At 48.2% G+C, this 16,043-nt stretch overlaps 8 protein-coding genes across 8 annotated transcripts; all 8 read left to right on the forward strand.

Moving 5' to 3' along the window:
• The first annotated feature begins 4,102 nt into the window (after nucleotides 1-4,102).
• LOC137926386 (histone H3) lies at nucleotides 4,103-4,771 on the forward strand. The gene has a single exon (XM_068769987.1). The coding sequence runs from the start codon at nucleotides 4,193-4,195 to the stop codon at nucleotides 4,601-4,603; it is 411 nt and encodes a 136-aa protein (XP_068626088.1). The 5' UTR covers nucleotides 4,103-4,192; the 3' UTR covers nucleotides 4,604-4,771.
• A 512-nt stretch (nucleotides 4,772-5,283) lies between these two features.
• LOC137926387 (histone H4) lies at nucleotides 5,284-5,811 on the forward strand. The gene has a single exon (XM_068769988.1). It carries the CDS (start codon nucleotides 5,389-5,391, stop codon nucleotides 5,698-5,700), a length of 312 nt encoding a protein of 103 aa, XP_068626089.1. The 5' UTR covers nucleotides 5,284-5,388; the 3' UTR covers nucleotides 5,701-5,811.
• An 86-nt stretch (nucleotides 5,812-5,897) lies between these two features.
• On the forward strand, nucleotides 5,898-8,524 carry LOC137926385 (histone H1-like). Its single transcript, XM_068769986.1, has one exon. The coding sequence runs from the start codon at nucleotides 7,342-7,344 to the stop codon at nucleotides 8,122-8,124; it is 783 nt and encodes a 260-aa protein (XP_068626087.1). The 5' UTR covers nucleotides 5,898-7,341; the 3' UTR covers nucleotides 8,125-8,524.
• Nucleotides 8,525-8,750: 226 nt separating this feature from the next.
• On the forward strand, nucleotides 8,751-9,635 carry LOC137926186 (histone H2A). Its single transcript, XM_068769749.1, has one exon. The coding sequence runs from the start codon at nucleotides 9,104-9,106 to the stop codon at nucleotides 9,476-9,478; it is 375 nt and encodes a 124-aa protein (XP_068625850.1). The 5' UTR covers nucleotides 8,751-9,103; the 3' UTR covers nucleotides 9,479-9,635.
• A 583-nt stretch (nucleotides 9,636-10,218) lies between these two features.
• Nucleotides 10,219-10,907, forward strand: LOC137926184 (histone H2B). Its single transcript, XM_068769748.1, has one exon. It carries the CDS (start codon nucleotides 10,290-10,292, stop codon nucleotides 10,662-10,664), a length of 375 nt encoding a protein of 124 aa, XP_068625849.1. The 5' UTR covers nucleotides 10,219-10,289; the 3' UTR covers nucleotides 10,665-10,907.
• A 483-nt stretch (nucleotides 10,908-11,390) lies between these two features.
• On the forward strand, nucleotides 11,391-12,197 carry LOC137926378 (histone H3). Its single transcript, XM_068769980.1, has one exon. The coding sequence runs from the start codon at nucleotides 11,619-11,621 to the stop codon at nucleotides 12,027-12,029; it is 411 nt and encodes a 136-aa protein (XP_068626081.1). The 5' UTR covers nucleotides 11,391-11,618; the 3' UTR covers nucleotides 12,030-12,197.
• Nucleotides 12,198-12,709: 512 nt separating this feature from the next.
• Nucleotides 12,710-13,237, forward strand: LOC137926379 (histone H4). The gene has a single exon (XM_068769981.1). The coding sequence runs from the start codon at nucleotides 12,815-12,817 to the stop codon at nucleotides 13,124-13,126; it is 312 nt and encodes a 103-aa protein (XP_068626082.1). The 5' UTR covers nucleotides 12,710-12,814; the 3' UTR covers nucleotides 13,127-13,237.
• An 86-nt stretch (nucleotides 13,238-13,323) lies between these two features.
• On the forward strand, nucleotides 13,324-15,950 carry LOC137926377 (histone H1-like). Its single transcript, XM_068769979.1, has one exon. The coding sequence runs from the start codon at nucleotides 14,768-14,770 to the stop codon at nucleotides 15,548-15,550; it is 783 nt and encodes a 260-aa protein (XP_068626080.1). The 5' UTR covers nucleotides 13,324-14,767; the 3' UTR covers nucleotides 15,551-15,950.
• Nucleotides 15,951-16,043: the final 93 nt, after the last annotated feature.

The raw sequence follows: 16,043 nt of genomic DNA on the forward strand, positions 1-16,043 counted from the left end.
TGTTTGCAGTTAAAGTCGCCTGCTATCAGGACAGATGGACCCAGTGATGTAAGTGTTTGTAGGTCCGCGGTAGCGAGTGGTTTCTGAGGGGAGAGGTAGGCAGAAACTAGTATAAGCGGGGGGTGGCCTGTGAGTGTTCTATGTGCTGAGGCTTCTATGCTGGTAAGAGGAGGTGTGACAAGGGGAGTGCACTGGAGGGACCTCTTGTAGTAGATTAAGGTTCATCCGCCCCTATTGGGAACTCTGTCATTTCTTACTAATTGATAATTAGTAATTTTAGGGTCAGCCATGGATGGCTTAAGGTGAGTTTCTTGCAATAGTAAAACGTCAATGTTATGTTTTACTAGGAAGAGAGCAATTTCGTCTTTTTTCGTAGCGAAGCCATCGATGTTAAAGTAGGCGACAGCAATGGAGGAGGGTTTGATTCGACCTTTAAACTCAAGCATGGCGACGACAAACAAGAGTCCAAAGAGTGCGGATCAGTGTCCGTGTGTGTGTGAAGATAGGCTTACGGGAGGTCTTCCTCAATGGCCCTAATCAGGTGCTCATACTCGGCTAATACGAGCAGATTTGCACCTCCTTTGGCGGCTTTGAACTTCGCCGCGAATTCGAGAATTTCACGAGTGTTAACTCGTGGGAGGAAAGTACCGAGGAACGCGAGATCGTTCGCGTCGTTGGCAGGCCTCGCTTGTTGCGGGGCAATGGCCTTAACGGGCGCGGCAATCGGGGCACGCGGTTGGGGAACTGAAGGTCCGGTTTTCGGGAGCATGACAGCCCCTGTGCGGGACGGGTATAGCGGCTTGGCCCATGCTGAGACAAGCGGGATCGGGGGAGGGGAAGTGGGCGGGGGGCTGGACGGGGGGCCGCGGGTAGGTGGGGCCGGGGGCTCCGCAGGTTATGCCCCCGCGGTGGGCCCGCCGGTCGTCGCTTGGGTGCTCGGGCGCACCCACGGTAGTTATCGGGGTGCCCGGCAGTTTGGCACAGAACGCAAGCCGGTGGATCACTTGCGTCGATTTGGCGTGTGCAGTCCTGGGTGCCATGGTCACCCAGGCACTTAACGCACCTTGGACGTGCATAGCAGTTGCGGGCCGAATGCCCGTACAGCTGGCAGCGATGGCACTGCCCGACCAAGCCCTTCTTGTGAGGGGTTATTCTTCGAAGGTAAGTCCTGTGAGGGAGCAGACCTTTTTGGTTTCAAATATCTTTTTGCCTTCGATGGTGAGCTCGATGGCGAGCATCACCAGCGGAATAGGCTTTTTGGTGCGCGCGCTTGTCATGCGCTTCGTACTTAGAACTGGGATGCCTTGTTGCTTGAGGTCATCCAGGACGGCATCTGTGGGGATTTCCACAGGGATGCCCCGAGCCACGACACGGAGGAGACGTTCCTCCGGGAGAGCGAACGTGTGGAAGGAGAGTCCCACCGTTCTTAAGTGTTTTGTAACTGTACGGAAATCGTCCACCGTTGAGAGGTGGATCCTGATTCCCTGAGAAGTGTTTTGTGCCTTCGGGCAGGAGATATTGTGGCTATCTAGCCAGGGGGAAAGTTTCGTCCAAGCGCCTTTGTCCTGGAGGACGATAGGCGGAGGAGGCTTGACAATGTTTTGACTGTCAGGATTTTTTGTTGTTGTACGGGGCGGTGAGCGCCCCGAAATTTTCATCTTTGCAGGCGGCGACGGTGATGGGGGTGAGTTTTCCACCGATGAGGCCGAGTCAGCGTCTTTTTTAAAGAGGCGCTGAGTCCTCTTTCTTTTACCCTTTATTAGGGTGAAGCCTTCAGTGGAGTTTTCGTACTCCATGTCGGCTTCTGAATCGGAGCCCGTGCGAGAGCCGTCACAAGGGACGAGAGTGGGTCACGGGGAGGAAGGGATGGACGCAGGGTTTGCGTCAGTGTAAGGTACGTGTACGTCCGGAGAGGCCGGCGAATCGGTGTCATACTTGTTGGCAGCGATGTGGGCTGCCCACAAGTCGGTGTGACGTTTGGCAAAGTCAGTTAGTTGCTGAAAAGACATGTTGCTAATGAGGAGTGTTTGATTTGTATAAAAAGTGTGTACTTACGTACTCTGGTTACACGTTGTCTCCCTGCCCGATGGCAGGGAGCTAGGCGGGCTTTGTGGGTGAGTGCAGGTGTGCAGTACGTCGCTGCCGGTTACAGAAAGTGACCGTTATAAAACGGGCACCTTATGTGCCGGACAGCGGCGCGCGGCAGGGGGTTATACCGCCTTGCCGGGTGTTAATGTGTTTTGAAAAACTTTCACTGTCACTTTTAAAAATAGAAACAGTTATTCTATCTAGTTAAGAATTAATTGAGCGTCCTATCTATGATAAGACGTTCTCTATCAGACCTATAACCTAGTGACACTAGTATCGCGCGGGGGCCGAGCACGTCAGCCGAACCGAGCGCAACGCGGGGACCCGCAGCTAAGCGGGCGCGCTGCAGTAGGGCAGCGGCGCGGCGGGCGACGCGCGAACTAATTTTGGCGGGCGGCACTATCGCGGTCGACTCGTTGCACTACTTGTCGAGCGATGGAAGAGCGGACGGTGTGTTTTCCGGGTCGGACTCGAGCGGGCAGCACTGGTCGCGTAGGGCGCGTACGGAGCGTGCGATCGCGTCGAGAGCCGTTCTTGACCGCGATAGTGCCTCCCGCCGAATTAAGTTTGCGCGTCGCCCGTCGCATCGCGCCCCGCCCGCCGCGTCGCGCGCTGCTGCCGTACCGCCGCGCTTCGCCGCGCGCCCGCCTAGCTGCGGGTCCCCGCGTTGCGCTCGGTTCGGCTGACGTGCTCGGCCCCCGCGACTTATTAGTGTTTTAATGTCACTAGTATCCAGGTCTGATATTGAGCGTCTTAACATAGTTAGGCCGCGATATTATCTTTACATATTAGAATTTCTTATTTCTATTACAAAGTGACAGTGTAAGTTTACTACACATTTTAACACCCGGCAGGGGGGATAACCCCCGTCCGCACGCCGTCGTCCGGCACTCTAGTGCCGTATTTATTACGGTCACTTTTGTACCGGAGACGACTCTCTGCACTCCTGCAGACTCCACAAAGCCCCCCCCAACTCCCTGCCGCCGGGCAGGGAGTCATTGTAGCTGTCAAATCACTCATCACCCAGCAGTCCACACTAATCATCACTCAACAATGTCGCTGCATCAACTTGCGGAATTTGCAAAAAAGCACCCAGAGCTATGGGCTGCTCACATTGCCACGGTTGAAAAATTTTCAACGGACTCCCCGGCCTCCCCTGATCAACCCAACAGCCACGACGCATCCCTCCCCCCCTCCCCGTGCCCCACCCTCGTCCCTAGCGACGGTTCGCGCGCATCTTCAGATTCTGAAGCCGACATGGAGTGTGACAACTCCACGGACGGCTTCACCTTAGTAAAAGGTAAAAGGAAGAGGTCCCAGCGCCTCTCCGAAACGATAAATGACTCAGCATCATCGGGGGATGACTCACCCCCCTCACCAACACCACCTGCCAAGAAGAAGATATCGGGACGCCCTTCACCCCGCGTACCTTCAAAAAACACCACCGAGAATAACACATCGGTGAAGCCCCCCCCCCATCGTCCTCCAGGACAAAAGTGCCTGGACTAACCTTTCATCGTGGCTAGATAGCCACAACATCACGTGCCCGAAAGCACAGAATACCGCTCAAGGTATTCGCATTCACCTCTCATCGGTGGATGACTTCAGGGTGCTAACCAAGCACCTCAGAACTGTGGGACTCTCGTTCCACACGTTCGCCCTCCCGGAGGAACGTATCCTCCGAGTAGTTGTTCGGGGCAACCCGGTGGAAGTTTCCACCGATGCCGTATTGGATGACCTTGCAAAGCAAGGCATCCCTATGATCAGTGCCAAGCGCATGACAAGCGCGCGCACTAAAAAACCGATCCCCCTATTAATGCTCCGAAAACCGACTAAGTAACAATTAGCGAATACAATACGTCAGGTGAAGCATCTGACGTAGATTTTTTTTAGTTTATTAGCTCGCGGATTTCGGATCCGCGAGCCCTGAGTCCGATGAAGCTGTAAAAGCCAAAACGGCTAACAGCACCCATCCACTTTCGAATATAGCCTCAGATACGCATTTCGGTTTCGGAACTCGTATCGATCGGTGTTGTCGACGCCACAAACGTAGTGCACTTTTTATTTTACCGAATAACGAAGTAAAGAATATAAAGCAGTCGTGATGGCGCGTACCAAGCAGACCGCTCGCAAGTCCACCGGCGGTAAGGCTCCGCGGAAACAGTTAGCCACGAAGGCGGCGCGTAAGAGCGCTCCGGCCACCGGCGGCGTTAAGAAACCTCATCGCTATAGGCCCGGAACTGTCGCCCTTCGTGAGATCCGTCGTTACCAGAAGAGCACGGAACTCCTCATTCGCAAATTGCCATTTCAACGTCTAGTGCGAGAAATCGCCCAGGACTTCAAGACCGATCTGCGCTTCCAGAGTTCCGCGGTTATGGCACTCCAGGAGGCGAGCGAAGCCTACCTGGTAGGTCTCTTCGAAGACACGAATCTTTGCGCGATTCACGCGAAGAGAGTCACCATTATGCCGAAAGACATACAGCTGGCTCGTAGAATTCGCGGTGAACGCGCATAAGAAGTAGTGTGTGTCGGTCGTCTTAATGATAACCATGTTTATTATTAAGACATAAAAATTCAATAAAAAGGCCCTTTTAAGGGCCGCACATATTTCCGAATAATAATAATAATGACCCCCGTTTCTATCGAATAATTGAGAACGTTAAAAACACACACACACACACACACACACACACACACACACACTACCAAAACAAACTAACGAACCAACTAAACCATACCATTCATTAACTAGATCACTACACCTACCAGCAGCACCTACCATTACTACTATTATAGTAACACGCACCCAATAACAATGATGATGGGTTAATCATCAACAAAACGATCGATTGACGTATTATTAATGTAAATGTCTATTGGAGCGACCGCAAGAGTGCATGGGTGGGTGGTAGTACGTTCGTTGAATGAGAAAATAATGGACTTTTGGACAATTTTAACCTCTGCAATAAGGAACACTTATTTTCATTTTAATTCTCGTATTATTTATTATAACACAGAATATATTATTTTAATTCGACCGAAAGGTTGCTCCTTCTCTTTTGTTTATTATTATATGAATTGTCATTTTAATTGATTGAATATGCTTCTGTTCTGATGGCAAAGCAGCGCGCAACGCTAAGCCCCCTTTCCCCTCTCCCCGCAATCCCCTCCACTTTCAACCGGTATAAATAGTATAAAGGGACCGTCGTTTTAAGCGGCGGCATCAGATCATATTTCTACACGAAGACGTTCGCACGTTGCGCAAAGAAGAATTTATTTTGACGACACGACGACGACACAATGACCGGCCGTGGCAAGGGAGGAAAAGGTCTGGGAAAGGGTGGTGCGAAGCGGCACAGGAAGGTTCTCCGTGATAACATCCAAGGTATCACCAAGCCCGCGATCCGTCGTCTCGCTCGCAGGGGTGGAGTGAAACGTATCTCCGGTCTAATTTACGAAGAGACCCGAGGGGTGCTGAAGGTGTTCCTCGAGAACGTGATCCGCGACGCCGTTACCTACACCGAACACGCGAAGAGGAAGACCGTCACCGCCATGGACGTCGTGTACGCACTTAAACGTCAGGGCCGTACCCTATACGGTTTCGGCGGTTAGATACCAACACCATCGCCATCAGCAATGTTATTATTATTATTATTAATATCATCATCATAAGCGACCACCGCGTCGTTTATTTAAAAGGCCCTTTTCAGGGCCGTATATCAATCAAAATCAATATATGAAGCACTCAGCCGAGTGAGAGAGAAAAAAAAGTTTCTTGGCGATAGATGAACGGTCATAACATTCTTATTTACTATGACTGCACACATACACACACACCACCACCACCACTATCATCATCATCATCACGAGCTCGTAAAGACAGACGCGTATGTTGTTTACGGTGGTTCGTTGGTTGGCCGATATCCGATACAATAAATTAGTTATTACCTTCCGCTGGCTTCATCTGAGACACACACCCAGTGGAGTTTTTCACATACAGTTTACAATAGTATATAAAGTAAAAATAAATGTACAACATCCGTTACTTTCGTTGAAAATCGCGTGAGTCTATTATGATGATATTAGACTAGATTATTTCTTCATATCGTCGGTCGGTCGGTTCTGCCCTTTTCGTATCTGTCGAATGCTTAGTTAGTTAATCAATCGGTTAGGTACTACTACTACTACTACTACTACTACTACTGACGACGATCGATGCGATAAATAGGTGAGGACGACGTATATCACACACATCATACACGGACACCGCTATGAAGGTGTCGTGTTCGATGGTTTTAAATACGGGTATAAAGTATAATAACCTAATATATAGATATACGTAGATACTAAAATCTAATATGAATAATAAGATAAAGTTAGGGAAAATGCGAGGATATTTCGCTCGCTTAAGACGAGCCGCGTGCGGCGCTTGGCTCGATTCCGCGCGGAAGGTGGACGGGGACGCAGTGTTTACGCGCGGGTGTATTCTAACGTTTCGCAACCGCAGGGCGGTCGTTCTCTATAAAGATACTTACGAGAGTACGATTATTGTTATATTTTTCGGTTCATAAATAATTTTCAAAGGTCGCACCGGCAGCTCGGCGGCTTCGGTCCGCGAGAGTCGAGAGAGGTTCGTGTTTTACGACCTTCGAAGTTTAATCGGTCGTTGTGCATAGAATAATGCATTACCGGGGTGACCTTCGATTCCTGTCCGTCCTCTGGATACTGACTCTCGATGGACCGCGCGAAACTTTATCGAGAGTTCGATTACGTGGAGATAATACAATTTTAAACGCGACTCTCCGCACGCTCCGAATACACCGAACAAAATAAACCCCGTTCACCGGTCGCCCGCGCGCTCGATTCGCACTAGAGTTAGTTTACCGAGTGAACGATCTCAAATATTTACCACGCGGACATCGTTAAGGAATACGCGTGCGAGGGAAGTGTTGAAAATTTAATTTAATTCGGAACGATCTAGTGAAAAGTTATAACCGATCGTACGAGAAAACGTCTCTCGGCACCGCGGCTCTCCTTAAGGTAATGATGCGGAGCATTTCTTGGTGGCGCCATCTCGACCTAATATAATACAACTACTTACGGCTGTACTCTAATACCACTCGCCTAGTGTTATATCGAGTTTGATACGTAATATATTTACAAAGTTGTATAAAAGAACTTGAGTTTTTTTTTTTTATATATAAAATATTCTCTAACACGACCGTACGCATTCACAAGAATTGATTGTGCAAGATGGCCGACACAGCTGTAGCATCCGACGCACCGGCACCCGCAACTCCTGCGAAGAAACCGAAGGCGAAGCCCACTCATCCGAGAACTTCCGAGATGGTCACCAGCGCGATCAAGGAACTGAAGGAGCGAAGCGGATCCTCCCTGCAGGCGATAAAGAAATACATCGCGGCACAATACGAAGTCGATGCCGAAAAACTAGCACCGTTCATCAGGAAGTATCTGAAGAGCGCCGTAGAGTCCGGTGCTCTGATTCAGACGAAAGGCAAAGGAGCGTCCGGCTCGTTCAAATTGGAATCCAAATCCGCGTCCGCCTCCAAGAAACCCGCGACGGGCAAGAGTGCTCGCGGCGGCGGTGCTGTCTCCGAGGACGCCGGCGGTAAGAGAGGAGGAGGCGATTCTTCTGCCGGATCGGCAGCAGCGAAAGCTAAGAAGAAGAGAGGCGCAGCTCCCGCTGCCGCCGCTAAAGGAGGAAAGAAGGCAGCCGCAGCAGCGTCTCCTTCCAAGGCGAAGCAATCCGCCGCAGCCGCCGCCGCCTCGACCGCCGAGGAGAAGAAAGCGGCCGCTGCAGCTAAAAAGAAACCCGCGGCCGCGAGGAAGTCTGCCGCCGCCGGTTCGCAGGGCGGAGCCGCTTCGAAGGCAAAGAACGCCGCCGCACCTAAAGCTAAGAAGAGCGCTAAACCGCCAACAAAGAAGCCCAAAGCACCAAAACCGAAGAAAGCCGCAGCACCGAAATCCAAAACGACCGCTGCGGCCTCCAAGAAGGCTTCCGCCGCTAAGAAGTAAAGAGAGGAGGACATAGACACGCGATAAGTCCGAAACCGCCCGAGCCGCCGCCGCCGCCGCCACCTAATTGCCATCGCTTCGTCGTCATTACATATCATTCCTATGCGCGCGCAATGCAGTGTTGGCGGTGGTGATGATGATACGGCACGCGGTTCGTTCGCGAATATGCGAGCGCGCCAGCGTACCAGTGGAGGACGGTCGGCGGAAGGATCTTTCGCGGGGAGCAGAGGATGAAAAGCTTAAGCGTTACTCGCGTGAGGCATAGCGCGCGCGTTAACGGTGATTACACAACGCAAGCACAAAAGACAAAGTGTGTGTGTGTCTCCGTTCGCCGCGTATGACATGCATGCGTCCGCTCTAGCGACCGCATCCCTAAAAAGCCCTTTTCAGGGCTAACAAATATGTCGATTTTCGATTGAAAGAGAGAAATACGTTTCTTTATCGATAGTGAACGTCAAAGTCTAACTTAAACTATAAGATGATGATATATATACAATGCTTCAAGTAGTAATTAATGATAATGTGTATTTATATAAAAAAAAAAAAAAAAAAAAAAAAAATTACACAAACATCAACAACTGAACACCGTAACCTAAATAACGTGGATCTTATGGTTTCAAGACAAACCCTATAACTGATTGGCATACAACATTACGTTATTATTGTTTTCATATTTAAATGAACAAAATAGGTTTACATCGTCGGTGAGTGCGGTAGCTGATGCACCCCGAATGAAAGGATAGAGAGTCAAACGGAACCTCGCATACTACAACAAAAACGCGCACACCTTTGACTGACGTTCGCTCGTTGTCTACCCCACTAACTGACGTACCGTACGAACCGTATAACATCGAATGACCGAAATTCAATTTTTTAGTGATCACTTCTGATCTTTGTTATTTTATATATATATACATATATATATAACTTACGCGACGTGTTATATTAATTTGTTAACACAACCACTACTACATACAAGATGTCAGGACGCGGAAAAGGAGGCAAAGTAAAGGGGAAGGCGAAGTCACGTTCCAACCGTGCAGGACTTCAATTCCCGGTCGGGCGTATACATAGGTTGCTGCGTAAGGGTAACTACGCGGAGAGAGTCGGTGCGGGCGCTCCGGTTTACCTCGCGGCCGTCATGGAGTATCTAGCCGCTGAAGTTCTCGAGTTGGCCGGTAACGCGGCCCGCGACAACAAGAAGACCAGAATAATTCCGAGGCATCTTCAGCTGGCCATCAGAAACGACGAGGAGTTGAACAAACTTCTATCCGGAGTGACCATCGCGCAGGGCGGTGTACTGCCTAATATTCAGGCCGTTCTTCTGCCCAAGAAGACAGAGAAGAAGGCTTAAATTTTCTTCTTCTTCATCATCATCATCATCATGATCGTCGTGGTCGTCATCATCCCAATAGACATACACATATCGATTCTCCGTCATCGCACGCGACGGACATGATGTGTGGAGAGAGATTAATTAATAATTAAAAGGCCCTTTTCAGGGCCGCAAATATTTTCTATACGTATTCAAATGTGTGTAATACAGTCTCTATTTTATATAAGAGAGCGTCAACTGTTTGCCCGTACGAGTCTTCTCGCCTGCCGAATACCGGTGTGTTTATATATATATATATATATATATATATATATATGATTTAAAAAAAATTGTATGAATGGAGTAATACAAACTTCACATGGTGTATAGTATATAGTAGTACCACTTAAAAGCAATAAACCATCAATATATTTCACTTTGAAAACTGGAACATTTATGTATGTATACATATATATACATATATATGTATATATATAAATCGATGAACAATGAAATAAAACCTGTGACCGCCGGCGGGATCTTTATCGGGAAGTATAAAAGAATTTCTATGCGGTACAGATGCTAATACATGAACAAACATACACAACACAAAAACTACATACTTACTCTAGGAACACATCTAACCAACAAGCAAGCCAATCCCCTCCCCCACCCCGCCTTCCGCCCCTCCATTGTTTATAACTCGAGCATACGCGTTTCGCTCTTTAAGACCCTCGCTAGTTCACGTACCGAACAGTTGACCAAGAAAAAAATTCTGACGGTTTTTGTTCCAAACGGTTACATACTACCGACTACTACTGTACTATACTACGCTAGTGTTGTTGCAAACATGCCTCCCAAGACGAGCGGTAAGGCAGCCAAGAAGTCTGGCAAGGCCCAGAAGAATATTTCAAAGTCTGATAAAAAGAAGAAGAAGCATAAGAGGAAGGAGAGTTACGCTATCTACATCTACAAGGTGCTCAAGCAGGTTCATCCCGACACCGGAATCTCAAGCAAGGCGATGTCAATTATGAACTCTTTCGTGAACGACATCTTCGAACGCATCGCCGCCGAAGCTTCCCGTCTCGCGCACTACAACAAACGTTCGACTATCACCTCGAGGGAGGTCCAGACCTCCGTCAGATTGTTGCTTCCCGGCGAGTTGGCGAAGCACGCGGTCAGTGAAGGCACTAAAGCCGTCACGAAGTACACTAGCTCCAAGTGAAGAGGCGGAGGAAGTGGTTGTGACGGGGGCTACGTGTGATCGTGATTGCGGTTCTAATTTTCTCGTATCTCTCTCTGTCTTTCGATAAAGAAGGGGATAACCGACCGACCAACCAACCTACCACCTACCTACCCACCAATCGCAACACCGCCGCCACACCGAACGCCGTAGCTTGCTGCGTGACATATATCCGTGAGATATAAATGTTTATTAATTTCAAAGGCCCTTTTCAGGGCCATAAAACGATTCTATTATCAATACTGATACAATGTTTCTATAATAAGAGTACTCTGACAGAATGAATATATATATAATATGGTTTCGAAAATCGGTGGGCAATGCTTATACCTGAACACGATTATAATTAAATAAAATAAATTACAAGGTTCGACAATTCATTCTTTCTATATATATGTGTATATATATATATATATATATATAAACACACACACATATATATATATATATATATATATATATATAAATAACTATTTCACTCGCAGATCGTGCTATTATCGTGATCGTATTTAATATATATATATTACAATAGTATATACTTTAAATAATTAGTAGGTGTGTGATTTTGATGAACGGGAAGGAGTTAGTTACGTTCTATCCCTGCATGTTTTATTATTAAAAGATTTTGCTTGCTTATTACGAAATTAAATCGACATAGTAATTAGACAACCGTCAGTAAGCTGTTGTTGGTGGAGGGGGGGGGGGGGGGGGCGAATCATGTCGAGAGACGGAGCCGAATGAAACAGATAGAGTCGAGTGACAGAGAAAGAGAGTACATAAATAGCCAACTCGTAAACCAGTATAAAAGGCGGTCACGAAAAATTCAGATACGCATTTCGGTTTCGGAACTCGTATCGATCGGTGTTGTCGACGCCACAAACGTAGTGCACTTTTTATTTTACCGAATAACGAAGTAAAGAATATAAAGCAGTCGTGATGGCGCGTACCAAGCAGACCGCTCGCAAGTCCACCGGCGGTAAGGCTCCGCGGAAACAGTTAGCCACGAAGGCGGCGCGTAAGAGCGCTCCGGCCACCGGCGGCGTTAAGAAACCTCATCGCTATAGGCCCGGAACTGTCGCCCTTCGTGAGATCCGTCGTTACCAGAAGAGCACGGAACTCCTCATTCGCAAATTGCCATTTCAACGTCTAGTGCGAGAAATCGCCCAGGACTTCAAGACCGATCTGCGCTTCCAGAGTTCCGCGGTTATGGCACTCCAGGAGGCGAGCGAAGCCTACCTGGTAGGTCTCTTCGAAGACACGAATCTTTGCGCGATTCACGCGAAGAGAGTCACCATTATGCCGAAAGACATACAGCTGGCTCGTAGAATTCGCGGTGAACGCGCATAAGAAGTAGTGTGTGTCGGTCGTCTTAATGATAACCATGTTTATTATTAAGACATAAAAATTCAATAAAAAGGCCCTTTTAAGGGCCGCACATATTTCCGAATAATAATAATAATGACCCCCGTTTCTATCGAATAATTGAGAACGTTAAAAACACACACACACACACACACACACACACACACACACACTACCAAAACAAACTAACGAACCAACTAAACCATACCATTCATTAACTAGATCACTACACCTACCAGCAGCACCTACCATTACTACTATTATAGTAACACGCACCCAATAACAATGATGATGGGTTAATCATCAACAAAACGATCGATTGACGTATTATTAATGTAAATGTCTATTGGAGCGACCGCAAGAGTGCATGGGTGGGTGGTAGTACGTTCGTTGAATGAGAAAATAATGGACTTTTGGACAATTTTAACCTCTGCAATAAGGAACACTTATTTTCATTTTAATTCTCGTATTATTTATTATAACACAGAATATATTATTTTAATTCGACCGAAAGGTTGCTCCTTCTCTTTTGTTTATTATTATATGAATTGTCATTTTAATTGATTGAATATGCTTCTGTTCTGATGGCAAAGCAGCGCGCAACGCTAAGCCCCCTTTCCCCTCTCCCCGCAATCCCCTCCACTTTCAACCGGTATAAATAGTATAAAGGGACCGTCGTTTTAAGCGGCGGCATCAGATCATATTTCTACACGAAGACGTTCGCACGTTGCGCAAAGAAGAATTTATTTTGACGACACGACGACGACACAATGACCGGCCGTGGCAAGGGAGGAAAAGGTCTGGGAAAGGGTGGTGCGAAGCGGCACAGGAAGGTTCTCCGTGATAACATCCAAGGTATCACCAAGCCCGCGATCCGTCGTCTCGCTCGCAGGGGTGGAGTGAAACGTATCTCCGGTCTAATTTACGAAGAGACCCGAGGGGTGCTGAAGGTGTTCCTCGAGAACGTGATCCGCGACGCCGTTACCTACACCGAACACGCGAAGAGGAAGACCGTCACCGCCATGGACGTCGTGTACGCACTTAAACGTCAGGGCCGTACCCTATACGGTTTCGGCGGTTAGATACCAACACCATCGCCATCAGCAATGTTATTATTATTATTATTAATATCATCATCATAAGCGACCACCGCGTCGTTTATTTAAAAGGCCCTTTTCAGGGCCGTATATCAATCAAAATCAATATATGAAGCACTCAGCCGAGTGAGAGAGAAAAAAAAGTTTCTTGGCGATAGATGAACGGTCATAACATTCTTATTTACTATGACTGCACACATACACACACACCACCACCACCACTATCATCATCATCATCACGAGCTCGTAAAGACAGACGCGTATGTTGTTTACGGTGGTTCGTTGGTTGGCCGATATCCGATACAATAAATTAGTTATTACCTTCCGCTGGCTTCATCTGAGACACACACCCAGTGGAGTTTTTCACATACAGTTTACAATAGTATATAAAGTAAAAATAAATGTACAACATCCGTTACTTTCGTTGAAAATCGCGTGAGTCTATTATGATGATATTAGACTAGATTATTTCTTCATATCGTCGGTCGGTCGGTTCTGCCCTTTTCGTATCTGTCGAATGCTTAGTTAGTTAATCAATCGGTTAGGTACTACTACTACTACTACTACTACTACTACTGACGACGATCGATGCGATAAATAGGTGAGGACGACGTATATCACACACATCATACACGGACACCGCTATGAAGGTGTCGTGTTCGATGGTTTTAAATACGGGTATAAAGTATAATAACCTAATATATAGATATACGTAGATACTAAAATCTAATATGAATAATAAGATAAAGTTAGGGAAAATGCGAGGATATTTCGCTCGCTTAAGACGAGCCGCGTGCGGCGCTTGGCTCGATTCCGCGCGGAAGGTGGACGGGGACGCAGTGTTTACGCGCGGGTGTATTCTAACGTTTCGCAACCGCAGGGCGGTCGTTCTCTATAAAGATACTTACGAGAGTACGATTATTGTTATATTTTTCGGTTCATAAATAATTTTCAAAGGTCGCACCGGCAGCTCGGCGGCTTCGGTCCGCGAGAGTCGAGAGAGGTTCGTGTTTTACGACCTTCGAAGTTTAATCGGTCGTTGTGCATAGAATAATGCATTACCGGGGTGACCTTCGATTCCTGTCCGTCCTCTGGATACTGACTCTCGATGGACCGCGCGAAACTTTATCGAGAGTTCGATTACGTGGAGATAATACAATTTTAAACGCGACTCTCCGCACGCTCCGAATACACCGAACAAAATAAACCCCGTTCACCGGTCGCCCGCGCGCTCGATTCGCACTAGAGTTAGTTTACCGAGTGAACGATCTCAAATATTTACCACGCGGACATCGTTAAGGAATACGCGTGCGAGGGAAGTGTTGAAAATTTAATTTAATTCGGAACGATCTAGTGAAAAGTTATAACCGATCGTACGAGAAAACGTCTCTCGGCACCGCGGCTCTCCTTAAGGTAATGATGCGGAGCATTTCTTGGTGGCGCCATCTCGACCTAATATAATACAACTACTTACGGCTGTACTCTAATACCACTCGCCTAGTGTTATATCGAGTTTGATACGTAATATATTTACAAAGTTGTATAAAAGAACTTGAGTTTTTTTTTTTTATATATAAAATATTCTCTAACACGACCGTACGCATTCACAAGAATTGATTGTGCAAGATGGCCGACACAGCTGTAGCATCCGACGCACCGGCACCCGCAACTCCTGCGAAGAAACCGAAGGCGAAGCCCACTCATCCGAGAACTTCCGAGATGGTCACCAGCGCGATCAAGGAACTGAAGGAGCGAAGCGGATCCTCCCTGCAGGCGATAAAGAAATACATCGCGGCACAATACGAAGTCGATGCCGAAAAACTAGCACCGTTCATCAGGAAGTATCTGAAGAGCGCCGTAGAGTCCGGTGCTCTGATTCAGACGAAAGGCAAAGGAGCGTCCGGCTCGTTCAAATTGGAATCCAAATCCGCGTCCGCCTCCAAGAAACCCGCGACGGGCAAGAGTGCTCGCGGCGGCGGTGCTGTCTCCGAGGACGCCGGCGGTAAGAGAGGAGGAGGCGATTCTTCTGCCGGATCGGCAGCAGCGAAAGCTAAGAAGAAGAGAGGCGCAGCTCCCGCTGCCGCCGCTAAAGGAGGAAAGAAGGCAGCCGCAGCAGCGTCTCCTTCCAAGGCGAAGCAATCCGCCGCAGCCGCCGCCGCCTCGACCGCCGAGGAGAAGAAAGCGGCCGCTGCAGCTAAAAAGAAACCCGCGGCCGCGAGGAAGTCTGCCGCCGCCGGTTCGCAGGGCGGAGCCGCTTCGAAGGCAAAGAACGCCGCCGCACCTAAAGCTAAGAAGAGCGCTAAACCGCCAACAAAGAAGCCCAAAGCACCAAAACCGAAGAAAGCCGCAGCACCGAAATCCAAAACGACCGCTGCGGCCTCCAAGAAGGCTTCCGCCGCTAAGAAGTAAAGAGAGGAGGACATAGACACGCGATAAGTCCGAAACCGCCCGAGCCGCCGCCGCCGCCGCCACCTAATTGCCATCGCTTCGTCGTCATTACATATCATTCCTATGCGCGCGCAATGCAGTGTTGGCGGTGGTGATGATGATACGGCACGCGGTTCGTTCGCGAATATGCGAGCGCGCCAGCGTACCAGTGGAGGACGGTCGGCGGAAGGATCTTTCGCGGGGAGCAGAGGATGAAAAGCTTAAGCGTTACTCGCGTGAGGCATAGCGCGCGCGTTAACGGTGATTACACAACGCAAGCACAAAAGACAAAGTGTGTGTGTGTCTCCGTTCGCCGCGTATGACATGCATGCGTCCGCTCTAGCGACCGCATCCCTAAAAAGCCCTTTTCAGGGCTAACAAATATGTCGATTTTCGATTGAAAGAGAGAAATACGTTTCTTTATCGATAGTGAACGTCAAAGTCTAACTTAAACTATAAGATGATGATATATATA

The sequence above is a fragment of the Battus philenor genome, unplaced genomic scaffold (genome assembly GCF_028537555.1).
Source record: "Battus philenor isolate CCGP_79_NKW_IND1 unplaced genomic scaffold, ilBatPhil1.0.hap1 SCAF_29, whole genome shotgun sequence".
Taxonomy (NCBI): domain Eukaryota; kingdom Metazoa; phylum Arthropoda; class Insecta; order Lepidoptera; family Papilionidae; genus Battus; species Battus philenor.

Bases quoted from the DNA above. Each gene is read 5' to 3' on its own strand.
- LOC137926184 (XM_068769748.1), top strand. From the start codon at position 10,290: ATGCCTCCCAAGACGAGCGGTAAGGCAGCCAAGAAGTCTGGCAAGGCC.
- LOC137926386 (XM_068769987.1), top strand. From the start codon at position 4,193: ATGGCGCGTACCAAGCAGACCGCTCGCAAGTCCACCGGCGGTAAGGCT.
- LOC137926377 (XM_068769979.1), top strand. From the start codon at position 14,768: ATGGCCGACACAGCTGTAGCATCCGACGCACCGGCACCCGCAACTCCT.
- LOC137926378 (XM_068769980.1), top strand. From the start codon at position 11,619: ATGGCGCGTACCAAGCAGACCGCTCGCAAGTCCACCGGCGGTAAGGCT.
- LOC137926387 (XM_068769988.1), top strand. From the start codon at position 5,389: ATGACCGGCCGTGGCAAGGGAGGAAAAGGTCTGGGAAAGGGTGGTGCG.
- LOC137926385 (XM_068769986.1), top strand. From the start codon at position 7,342: ATGGCCGACACAGCTGTAGCATCCGACGCACCGGCACCCGCAACTCCT.
- LOC137926379 (XM_068769981.1), top strand. From the start codon at position 12,815: ATGACCGGCCGTGGCAAGGGAGGAAAAGGTCTGGGAAAGGGTGGTGCG.
- LOC137926186 (XM_068769749.1), top strand. From the start codon at position 9,104: ATGTCAGGACGCGGAAAAGGAGGCAAAGTAAAGGGGAAGGCGAAGTCA.